Here is a 12617-nt window from a genome sequence, read left to right on the forward strand (position 1 = left end):
ATGTAATTAATTGCATGTAATTGTTTGTATAGCACTATAGTTTATGTGTAATGAATTGCTACGTTACCTTTATTATTGCTAAGAAGGATAAAATATTGATCCTATCTTTTCATTATGTTTGTAGTACCCTGTTTAGAGTGGTCTTTCAACTCCCTAATTGAAGTCCTTTAATATTCTTATAGTCCATTCCTTATTTCTCCAAACATAAGTCTCCACCAAACCCAAAAGCACTACAGATACTGGCTGGTGACGATCTAATGCAGCCTTTATCTATCCCTCATCCCCTCAAGATGGCTGGACCTTCATTGTAAATAAGCCCCTGCACTTTGTGTCACCCCCACCTCATTGTAGATTGTAAGCCCTTACGAGCAGGGTCGTCATTATTTTTGCTTTAATTATTGTATTATCTTAAGCCATGTTACTTAGGACTATTGTATATGAACCTCTGAATTGTAAAGCGCTGCAGAATATGTTGGCGCTATATAGATAAAGATTATTATTATTACTGAAGAAGGCCTATTACAGGTCGAAACGTTTATCTATATACACACTCTATATACACACAGGGGCATCTGTTTGAATAAATGTAATCACTTTTCGGCATATATTTAGACAGCTGAATTTTTCTTATTTCATTCTCAGAAAGAAATGGGGTCCCAAAGTTTAGACCTCTACAGGTCAAAGGTGAAGACATATCCTGAAGAATGATGGGGAAAAAAAAACCTAAGAGTGCATTAATAGAATAGGAGCTCTTAACCACTTGACAATAGCTAGGAACACTAATTCTGAACTCTTAAAAGAACCTCTGCCCATATTCCCTCCTACGGCATATTGATGATGGCAGGGGTCCCTTGTTTCAACCTCTCTTCTATGCGCCAGAATAAAGAAATGCTAAAAAAACAATAGCACTTGCAGATTCGGCCCATGTTTCATCAGGAGATATGTACATGAGGCATATTTCCCTGATAAAATCAACTGCTTGCTGAGGGGGTTCTAGTTGCTGAACCTACTGTGGTTCTCACATCCAAACCATTGTGTGCTTTAAGAAAACTCCTTTAAGTGCAAATCCAAAGCAATTGTATGTGAATATTCATATATTCACAAAAATGAATGAAAAATAGTATTGATGTAATATGTCATAACAATACAGATTTTGACCATTACTTATTCAGCCAACTTACCCAATGACCTTCCAGAGTGGCCAAGACTTCCTTTCCCAGTTTAATTTTCCCTGATATTTGATTAACACTATCATCATTTCCAAGAAATGGCTGCAAAGTAAAGTAATACCGGTCAACTCCATGGTAATTACATGCTGAACAAGTACAAGCACTAGTTAATGTCATCAAGAACCATCTACACTCTATCTGATGCCCGCTTACTCATAGCTTGTGAGTCCATTCTCAGTCCATTGTGCCATGGATTGACAAGCCTACCCATTTTCTAGCACTCGTCACACACAGGTAATTTGTATATGATGCTAAAAGCTGCATCATATCCATCCTGACAATTGCTGAGGATGTCTTTAAGCAAAGGTCATATGAGAATCAGTGATGATGTTGTGGCTTCTATACATGAGCAATCCTCCAAGTTCCCACATCTGATGTTCATCTGTTAATGGTCCATATTTCTTCAGTAGAAATATATGACACGCTCCTCCTCTCTCTGCAGTATGGATCTACTACTATGGTTTTGCATGCGGCAATTAGAGTACCGGTATTTTTTTTTTTTTAATTAATCTAGTGCTAAAATAGGGAACCTTGCAGTTTTCCAATATACATGAGAATAAAGTGTCATCCTTATAAGACAGTGACAGTATGTATTAGATGCCAATGAACCGATAAGACGATGGCTGCAGACCTACTGATTGTAGAGACTTGTCCACAATTCCAGTGAAAAGGACATCTCTTTAATCTTTAGAGTTCTTTTCCAGGAACTCAAGTCATGTGATTGGTGCCAGTTAGCCAAAGGAAACATATTGCATAATTCCACCAAAGAGACAGAGGCCTACAGAAAAGATTGCCACTCCAGTGACCCATGAAGGAAAAAGCTAAACGCGAAACGCGCGTCCAAGGGTGTCTCCTAGGTGGGAGTTCCACAGAACAGAATGGGTGAGTCGTTATAATGTAACCTGTATTATAAATAAGCACGAATTTGTTTAGTTATATGGCCCTCTCTCTATTTCCTATGCTGATGGCAGGGGCTAATATTTGCCTATAGGGTTATATTAATAATTTACATACATATATAATATGATGAGTATGATTTACTGACTCACTACATTGTATGTGGTATCTCCCACCTTGCAGAGACTATATATTGAGTCTCTTCAATTACACCTCTATTTTTAAACATTTTTTGTATCTTTGTATATCTAATAAAGTTATTGTGATTTTACTTAAGCATATGACTCCGATTGGTGCTTGTAGGTTGTATGTTTATTATGGAGTGTGCTTTCCATAAAATATCATGTCCCGATAGGGATAATAGGTGGGAGATAATTATGAATAATTGTTGAACCCTCACCAAACATGTGGTTTTCTGTGAATCCAATAATTGTTAAACATGTGAGATTAGACCTGGAATCAGTCCTGTAGAATGCACCCACAGCTAACTGAATAGGACTTAATTTGACTTTAGTCATATGAATGCTCATATTCATGAGCAAGAAGGTAATGAGGCATAGAATTTAGAGTTTTGGCTATTTGTTTTGCAGGTGTCATGTGGCCTGGCACACATCCTATATAACCTTGCTAGGGGTTGCATGACCGACTCCATGTTTAGTATTACCCAGTTGGCTCATGAAAGAGCTACATAGCAAACACTGGGTAACAACCACTTTACTATGCAGCGACATGGGGTTTACTTACGTGGAAAAAGAAACGTGTAGCAGCTGTATTTTAAACCCATGTACATTAGAAAACAATATGGTTAATAACACAGTTGACAAGAGTAGTTAAAAGAGATCTCTATGTCCAGGTACAAAATGTACAGTATATCACACGGGTCTGGAGTATAGAAAATATAGTAAAAACGGCAACAAGCAAATATATAGCATGCATGAATATCATAAAAGAGCAAATAATAATTGATGGTGGCCCCCATCAATTCGAGTTTTCAATTCAATGCCAAATGAGCAATAATATGACGTGTGCCGAGAGAGCAGATAATCTAAGCATTACTGCCACGTGTAACCAGCTGAATTCTTTATAAGCTCTGCAGGTTTCCTTGAAAAATCTGCCAGGTCAACAAACGGAGACGTACCTTGTAGTCCTTAATGGTTTTATTGTTATTTATGGGCCGCAGGAATAAAGCAGATGGACTTAACATAAATTCAAAAATTTAAATTGACAGAGCAGTGAGATTTCCACAGCAAATGTACACCCAGTGGCCAATTTATTGGGTATATGTTAGATACAGTATGCAGCTCCTTTGGCCATTGCGCAAGTCTCACTATTCTTGAGAATGAACAGGTCATTAAAGCGAATCTGACACCTGATACATGCTGCTCCATCCATGGGTAGCATCTATCAGGCACTGGTTGTACGATCTCAGCCAAGTATGTCTGACTCTGAAAGGCTGGGGAGTTTCAGAGAAAAGCATACTTTAAAGGCGGCTGTAAAAGAGTTGCGCTGTAGACTAGTCGGACACGCAAGTCCCCGTGGCTTCTCCGCTGCCCTGGAGTGGGATCACTCCTTATATGTGCATATAGGCTGAGACCCGTCAATCTAGGAAGGTGGGCAGAGAAGCCGCCAGGGACCCTCGTGTCTGACTGGTCAATAGCACGGCTAGGCTACAGCGGCTTACACCTGGCTGAGTTTATACAGTCAGTGTCTGATACATGCTGCCCATGGATTGGGAAGCCCGTATCAGCTGTCAGGTTCTCTTTAATGTCGATCACATAGGGAAGTTTGCACACTTAGTGCTCATGTCTTGCGTTCTCGCTAATTTATCCTTTCCTTCAGTGGAAGAGTATAGTTTTAATCCTTTACATTAGGGATCATATTTTACAAGACCCCATAATCGAGAGACATTGAAAGGTGCATACTGGTCCAGGCCTTCAGGGTACTTTATATATAATGTGGTCCAATCCTAGTTCAGCATAAAACAGCAGGAATAAGCATGCAGCAGACAGAGGTAATTTCACAATATAGTTGGCCCTTGTGTTCTTTAGTTCCTAACATCTGTTTCACTTTACTTTTAGAAGCCACAGCAAATTGAAAGATGTGCTTTGCAAGACTGATCCAGATTCTTTCCATCTATGGATCTGAACAGAGGATGGACATATGCTGGTGTCGTTTGATTCACCAGTGATTAGAGATTTTGCTCCTCTTCATGTCATAATAATAGTGATCAGACAGTAATATTGTGTTCTCCTGGGGATCAGTAGATTCCTACCTACCTGTATTATCTGTGCTTCAGCATACATTGTGGCTATAGTCTGAAAGGTAAGTATACCCAATAAAGTGGCCGCTCACTGTATTTGATAAAGAGCATACATACCTTAAGTTTAAACTCTAGAATGGCACTGTAACCAGTTTTCTCACATGTGATGGTGACATTTCCTCCAAGCTCAAGCGTCATTGTGCCATAAAGGATGCCTATGTAGATACAAGAAAAAGAAGTTGGATATGTACCACTCAAAACAATTATATTGTTGACTTGTGACAGTCGTACCTTTACAATGGGCATATGGCATGGTCATGGTATAGTCTTCTCCTCTGTTAAGGAAGGTCAGTCTTCCTTCGCCTTCCAGGAGAGCAGATAATGAATTACCTTCAAGAAAAAAAGCCCATTTAACTTATGCTTACACTGCTCCAGAAAATCCAGCTTCTGATAAATAAGTGCCAGATCAGTTTTATATATTCCGTGCACACATCTTATCACTGTCATACAGGAAACCGCCTATCTACAGTATCTGCAAGGCCCAATCTCTGAAATGGTGTTCAAATTCCAAGGAGAATAAATAACAATACCCTGTAATTATAACTTAATGTTACACATAGTTAGAAATACTCCAACGTACCATAAAATTTGGATTTGGCCAAAATACTCCCACTAAGACAAAATCCATCTTTTCGATTACTGACATAAAAGGCAGACACAGGTGGATGATGGGAAACCTGTCAAATTAGGAAACAAACAGCATTACACCCATTACACCGTTTAGTCAACCATGCAGAGTTTTATACAATGTAATGTCAGGAAAACTCCCATTATAATAAATCTAGTCTCTATGCAGCATTGTTGTATATCTTGGGCAATCATCTTGCCCATCTCGTCCTTGTGAACTCCATGGTAATAATTTGCAGATGAAAGATAATAAACGTGCATTTCCTTTTGTACATTAAAGGCATATTACAGGATATGCAATAAAACGTATGGTGGCTCTTATGCCCACTGAGACCTTCACCTATCCCAAGAATGGGGCCCTATTGGGCACCGCAGTGTGCGGTGGAGAGGTGGTCGGAATTCTCATTTATTAGTAATGGAATCCAACCACCGCTCCACTGACAGGAGCCCATGTCTGCCCTGTTCAAGAAAAATGTGAGTCCCATCAATGGGACCACATTTTCTATACCTTTATGGCATATCCAGTGGATGTGCAATAAATGTATGAAACTCTGGTTTAAATATACCATATATATTACCTACAATATGCTTCTGATCAAACTAGCTATACACATACCTGCTCAGCAATGTAAAACGTCTTGCTACTGGTTTTCGGATGTATCCACAAGCAGCGAAAGGTTTCTCCAAGTATAGGGTTGTATGGTTTCTTCAGGCCCTACACAAGAAGTTGACTGGTATGAAATGAGTCCCTGTTCCTATTAGATAGTGGTTCATTACATGTCTGGAGGTGGCCATACACCTCATATAGTTATTCCTCTTGACCTCATTGCCGATGCAAATCCAACAGGCCTGATGCCTCTTGCCTTGGATGTGCTCAGCCAAAATTCATTTAAAAAATAATGTCTCTCAAAAGGGTTATCCCCACTGACCTAAATTTCAGCTGTGGCTCTATCACACTGCACATAGATGAATCCTGATAATGGGCAATCTGCACAATGCCAGGATTCCGTTCTGATGCCTTTTTGGGTGGTCAACACCTGACTACAAGTATATGACTCACATGCGGACACTTATGTGCCAACTAGCAACTTTTCCTGCTTCTCTCAATGTTCTATTGAAACAAAGCATATGAGAAGCTAGCTGGCACGTGCCCGCAAGTATGCAAATCGTGTATTTGCAGGCATGTGACAGCCTCTTGACCAGTTAGCACATAGCACTGTTAGGATTCGGATATCTGCAGTGCGACAGAGGCACGTAAGAAATTTAGGTTTGGCCCAGAAAATCCATTCAAAGGGAGGTCTGTCAGCCCATAATGACAGTATCAACTAAGCACACAGCCTTGTAGGCGATATAGCACCTATAAAAATCAAACCTTTAGTGTCCTAGTCGTTGCCTCTGTTCAGCAGAAACATAAGGTTAAGAAAATATGCTTTGTCCTGCATCCATCAAAGGTGATTGACAGCGCTGGATTGCCACAGCTTTCTCTACAGATGGTATTTGCTGCATGTAAGTCAGTGCTGTCAATCACCAGTGAGGAAGGTGGGGACATGCCAAACCAGAGGGCGAAACAGGGCACTAAACCTCTCGGCCTCACAATCGTGCACCACGCACCCTAATTGGCATATTTAATTAAACTACAATTTCTGCAGCATAGAGATCAGGATTAGAACAAAAAGACTTTTTTCCTACCGGTGTCAGCACCAAAATCTGGAATAGAAATCTGCTCTGATTATTGAATTCTTGCTGTGTTTACTATGCACTTTCCTATGTTTTCTTATACTTTTTTAATGCAAATTTGAAGATTTTTTTCTTTAATGCAACTGCGTTTCCTACACGACTATTTTTCAGTCTCTATAAAAGTCTTTAGTGAAAAAATAGTTAAAAAAACAACACAAATCAATAGTGTTTCAAAGCGCAGTGGATATGAGTTTCCATGAAATGACATCCACTTTGCTTAAACTATTAAACGCAGTGTATTATCTACACAAAATAATGCAGAGTAAAAAAACTTAATCTTTAAGGGGAATCTGTCAGTAGGTTCAACCCTCCTAAGCCGTCTATATGGGCATGTAGGCCATAGGAAGCTGAATAAAATGATACCTTGATATCTGCGATCGGATGTCTTATTCCAGAGAATTCCACATTTTTCTTATATGTAAATGAGCGGTACAGGACTATGGGCCGGACACTGATCTGCATGGGAATCTGCCCCCACAGCTTATTTTACATGAAGGGGGAGATACCAGTGTGATATGTGATGGCCGCTCTCCTGATCTCACTGCAGAGCTGTGTGTGATTATACCTGACACATCTGCAGGGTCCTCTCAGCTTCCATCTCACAGGCAGACAGGGCTGTAATATTGTTGTAACACAGCAGAGCTCAAAGAGCTGCAAAAAATGTTTTTGTAACAAGTTCAGTTCCTCTGTCCCCTGTCGGTTTCATGTCTCACACTGGTGGTAACTCTTTTTATTAAAAATTAGCTCTGGAGGCGAATTCTCAAGCAGATGAGAGTCCGACCCATAGCCCTGAACAGCTCATTTACTTATAAGTAAAGCATGGCTATATCTCGAATAATATAATAGATTGCAGATAACAAGGTATCATTTTTTTCAGCTTCCTATGGCCTACATGCCCATATAGACAGCTTAGATAGGTTGAACCTACTGACAGATTCCTCTTAAAGATTACGTTTTTTTACGCAGCATTATTTTATGCAGAGAATACACTGCGTTTAATAGTTTAAGCAAAGTGGATGTCATTTCATGGAAACTCATGCCCACTGTGCTTTGAAACACTGTTGGTCAGCTTCCTATGACCTGCATGCTCATATAGTCATCTTAGGAGAATGGATCCTACTGACAGATTCCCTTTAACCCCTTCACAACATGTGCTGTACATGTACGGTGCAAGGCGGAGGCACGTGTATGGAGTGGGCTCACAGGGTGAGCCTGTCCCATACCCAGCAGGTCATGGCTGCGTGTTACAGTCAGGATCTGTCTCTAATCCACTTCACTCATGATTGTTAACCTGTTAAATGCCGCTGTAAGTCTCTGACAGCGGAATTTAACATGCGCCAGCATGGGTGCGCGTCATTCCATATGCCCATCATGGGTCACTATGACATCGGGGGGTCTGTGCTTGTCATTGCAGAGATCCTTTGAAACGCTGCCTGTGGACGGGCTTCAAAGGAGACCGTGATTTCTGCTATGTATTGTACAGTGATGTATCAGATGATCACAGCTTCAAGTCCCCTAAAGGGACTATTAAAAACAGTGAAAAGTAAAAAAAAAAAAAGATGTATTTTAAGAAATATGAAAGTTCAAATCGCCTCCCTTTTCCCCCATTAAAAATAAAAAAATAATACACGTGGTATCACCGCATTCAGAAAAGTCCGATCAAAATGTATAAATTATTAACCCAATCGGTAAAGACCGTAAACAAAAAAAATTAGAACACCAAAATATATTTTTTTGGGCGCCGCAATTCCACAAAAAATGCTGTAATAAGCGATCAAAAAGTCACATCTATCCCAAAATGGTATCCATAAAAACGTTGTCTCGCCCCGCAAGCATAAAGCAGTCACACAGCTCCTTGGACCGAAAAATGAAAATGTTCCGAGTTCTGGAACCTAGAAAATTTTTTTTTGTAATCTTCAGATTTTTTTTTCATTACTACAATAATAAAACAACAGGAGGTTTGGTAATGCCATAATCCTACTGATGAGCAGAATCATATCGCAAAGCAATTTTTACCACAAAATGTACACCGTAAAAACAATTCCCAAAAAACAATGTCAGAATTGCATTTCTTTCACAATTTCTCCTCACTTGGAATTTCTTCCCCGGTTCCCAGTACACTATGTGGTAAAATGATCAGTGTCATTCAAAAGTACAACTCGTTCATACAAAAATCAAGCCTTCATATGTCTATGTGGACAGAAAAATACAAGGACGAAGGGGAGGAACAAACAGAAATTGTCCCCGTCGTGAAGGGGTTAAGTGACAAGGAGCACAGCCAAAAGATGCGATTTTTAAAGGGACTATATCGCCTACAAAGCTTTTGCGCTTACAGGGAGACATATACTGGCTGGCCTCTCACTGACACCAACATTGAATGGACGCCCCTAAACTAAAAATAAGGTTTTCTGTTTAATCAAAGAAGGAAATGTCTGTCTTGTACTTCTAAAACAAACAGGAAGGTCTCTAATAAGGGAGACATACGTTTTCTGCTTTACAAAGCATCAGCATAGCAGCATCTAGTGTATTTGGTTTTCATGTTCATTGAAAGAATGCTCGAACATTTGAGCAAGCGTGCAACAAAAGGCAAATAAATTCATAGGGGGGCGAATAACCTCATTTATTAAGAAGTATCAATATTGGTTCCTTCTTCAGCATTACTTTAGGAAGGTAAGGGGGGGGCTTATTTATACAGAAATGGCCTATACAAAACAATAGTCCAAATTGAGGTCATTTATATAATGAACGTGTAAAATAGAAGTCTAAACAAAAGATCCAACCTTTGGTTTTTTGTAGAATCCTGAAAGATACCACTTCACAACCTTCTTCATTCGACTATATGCATTCTCTTCTAAAGCCGCCCTGCAAAAGACAAATTTATTACACTACAGTTAATTCTGTGATTTGGTCATGAAAGAATTTATTAAAAGGGGTTGTCCAGGTCTATCATATAGATGACTTGTAGAAAAGCTCTATAAATCGTTTACATCTGGTTGTCAACGAAGAAGGTAATAGCTGATTGAAGAGGGTGACGGCTCTTGTACTCGCACCAATCTGATATTGATGACATGTCCTATGGACTGATCATCAGTATATTAGTCCTGGACAAACATTTAAATGGGTTTTCCCACGAACAAAGTACATTTGAATTAATAGATCTTGGAATAATAATAATTTCCATTATTATGCGTTAACAAAAAAAGTTCCTAGGTGGAGATAATCTTATAAATGTGCCCCTGCTGTGTACTGGTTGTCTCTCACCATGCAGGAACATGGTCTGATCATACCATATCTTCTGGGAGGAAGCAAAAGAGTATACAGACAGGACAGCAAGGATCGCAAATTATTCTTTTTGTTAAGCAAAACATTTCACTGCCTGTTGTTAAGCAATGTTTTACCTTACAGAAAGAATCAGCTGTGATCCTGTGCTGTCCTTCCCTTATACTCTTTTGCTTCCCTCCCTGCTGTGTCTGGCTGTGCAAGAACTGATCATACCACAGCTCCTGGGCAGGGAGGAAAGCAAAAGACTATACAGGCAGGACAGCACGGGATCACATATGATTCTTTCTGTAAGGTAAAACATTGCTTAAAAACAGGCAGTGAAATATTTTGCCTCACAAAAAGAATAATTTGTGATCCCATGCTGTCCTGTCTGTATAGTCTTTTGCTTTTTTGCTTCCTCCCAGAAGCTGTGGTATGATCAGACCATGTTCCTGTACGGTCAGACACAGCCATTACACAGTACACAGCAGGGGCACATTTATAAGATTATCTCAGCGCAGGAACATTTTATTTAACTACATCCAATTGTGGAACTTCTTATTATTCAAAGATCTATTGATTAAAATGTTCATTAAAATGAACTTTGTTTGTGGGAAAACCCCTTTAAGGATTAGAGGAAAAAAAAGAAATTGTCTTTTTCTGCAAATGATGCCATACTGGTCGATGGACGGTGTTTGATCTTGAGGCTGAGCTCACTAGGGTCAGGCTGAATTACAATATCAGAAAGTCCACAGCAGATGTGGCACTCTGGGAAAAAGACCACCTTTCTTTTATATGTTGGACAGCCCCTTTTATTGATCACACACACCAACTCATACATTCTTTAAACATGAGGTGTGTTCACAATCCCGACTTTGCTATTTGATACGCTATGGAGATACTACTTCTTGCTTTTTTATGTGACATTTTGGGCAACTATTTGTTTAATCAAGGTGTAATATATATGTTTTATTAGAATTGCACTGTGCAAAAAGTAAAAAATAACATTCAAATATCTATAACTTATTTTTTTAGCATTTCCATAAATTACAATTAAAGTAGGTTCCATATTTTTGGTACTTATGCATGATGTTAATATACTCAGGTGATTGGAATAAAAGTTTTAGTTAGTTGCTACAGATAACATGGTCAGCGTTTGTTCTGATTGCATTTGTTTTAATATATACGTATTCATCACCTATTAATGGGCCACATGGGAGTTTAGTAAGATGTACAATAAATCTTTCTTATTTTAGCCATTCTGGAACACATTACTCCAGGTGATGGCTGTCACATACCATGGCGGTGGGATATTACGACTAACTATATCAGTACGTTCAAAATACAAGGGGCCCAGGCAAAATGCAGAATGTTGAAAACTAAGCAATCTCATTTTAGTCTTTATCTATCCTTTCTGGAATTTAGAAACCTAAAATTGTTTGTCGGTTGCAGCAGTTAATGTGTTCATATTTGCCTGCACGTCAGCTTGCACGAGGGAATATTCACGGAGAGACAAGTAGGAGAGCTATAATTGGCGACCAGGTGTCATATGATGATTGTAGAACACCTGAAACGTTAAACAATTAAGGGGTGAGGGTTACAATTTAATATTATGATTCAAAAGTTGTAAAAGCTTCCACTGCTGGTGTACTCGTGTGAGCAATATGGATCATAAACATGTATTTAGTGATTCCATTGATGCTTCTCCCAGGGCTGTGTAGTCGGAGCCCAATTTGGTGTAGTCGGAGTCGATATAAAATGGACCGACCCCGTCTCCTAAAATATATAATAATATAATGCAGTTTGTGGGGAATATTTTTTCATAAGAATTTGGGAAAGTTATGAAATGTCCTATAAATGTCTGTCCTATTCCTGATCTAAGGGTCTAGACTTTTAGCTGAGATGAATCTGTGCTGCAGTAAATTTATCACTTAAACATGAGCCATGTATGAGGGAGTCGGAGTCGGTGTCATGGAAATAGAGGAGTCGGAGGTTTGGCTTACCGACTCCACAGCCCTGCTTTCTCCAGGCCCACCCCTCTCCCTTTTCCTTGCTGCCTTTATATAGATGTAATTGTTTGGCTTGTTCTAGCAATTGACATATGACTATTATTTTTTTTAAAAAAAGTGAACCCTTTGATTTCAAGATTGAATCCATGTTACTGTCCAGGATACTCTGCAGCCTATTTTCTAGACTTTAATGGTAGGTTCACACATGAGATATTTCCATGAGTCTGGCGAGCTCCCACTTACTCAGATAGGAAGTCAGCATGATAATAATAATCTGACAGCTTGTCCAGGAACGAGCGGGGCTCCAGTATGAAGGTGGGCAGCACCACTTTGGACAAGTCCATTCCGGGCCGAACCTGCTTCAGTAATGTCCAGATCAGGCTCTTGTGCTCTTCTGACACAGTTTCTGTTTGGGACGCTTCACCGGCCTTGGAAATAAAACATTGTGTAAATAATATAACAGTAATGTCCGTCAAGCCACTGATGTACAGCTTTATTTATTTCACAACATCCCTGCCTGTTATGAATACAAACACT

The 12617-nt window shown here is 39.4% G+C and overlaps 1 protein-coding gene across 10 annotated transcripts in view; it reads right to left on the reverse strand.

The window, feature by feature from the left end:
• Positions 1-12617, reverse strand: part of OSBPL8 (oxysterol binding protein like 8) — a 287476-nt gene that overhangs the window by 15326 nt on the left and 259533 nt on the right. For all 10 annotated transcript variants that reach the window (XM_073651822.1, XM_073651823.1, XM_073651820.1 and 7 more), the window contains 7 exons: positions 12324-12508; positions 9591-9672; positions 5690-5788; positions 5027-5123; positions 4678-4776; positions 4504-4601; positions 1182-1271 (listed from right to left, as the gene is read on the reverse strand). In XM_073651822.1, the coding sequence (XP_073507923.1) occupies positions 1182-1271; positions 4504-4601; positions 4678-4776; positions 5027-5123; positions 5690-5788; positions 9591-9672; positions 12324-12508 (750 nt within the window). The remainder of the gene's footprint in view (positions 1-1181; positions 1272-4503; positions 4602-4677; positions 4777-5026; positions 5124-5689; positions 5789-9590; positions 9673-12323; positions 12509-12617) is intronic.

The sequence above is a fragment of the Phyllobates terribilis genome, unplaced genomic scaffold (genome assembly GCF_046119375.1).
Source record: "Phyllobates terribilis strain yellow unplaced genomic scaffold, ASM4611937v1 Scaffold_11__3_contigs__length_659146591, whole genome shotgun sequence".
Classification (NCBI taxonomy): domain Eukaryota; kingdom Metazoa; phylum Chordata; class Amphibia; order Anura; family Dendrobatidae; genus Phyllobates; species Phyllobates terribilis.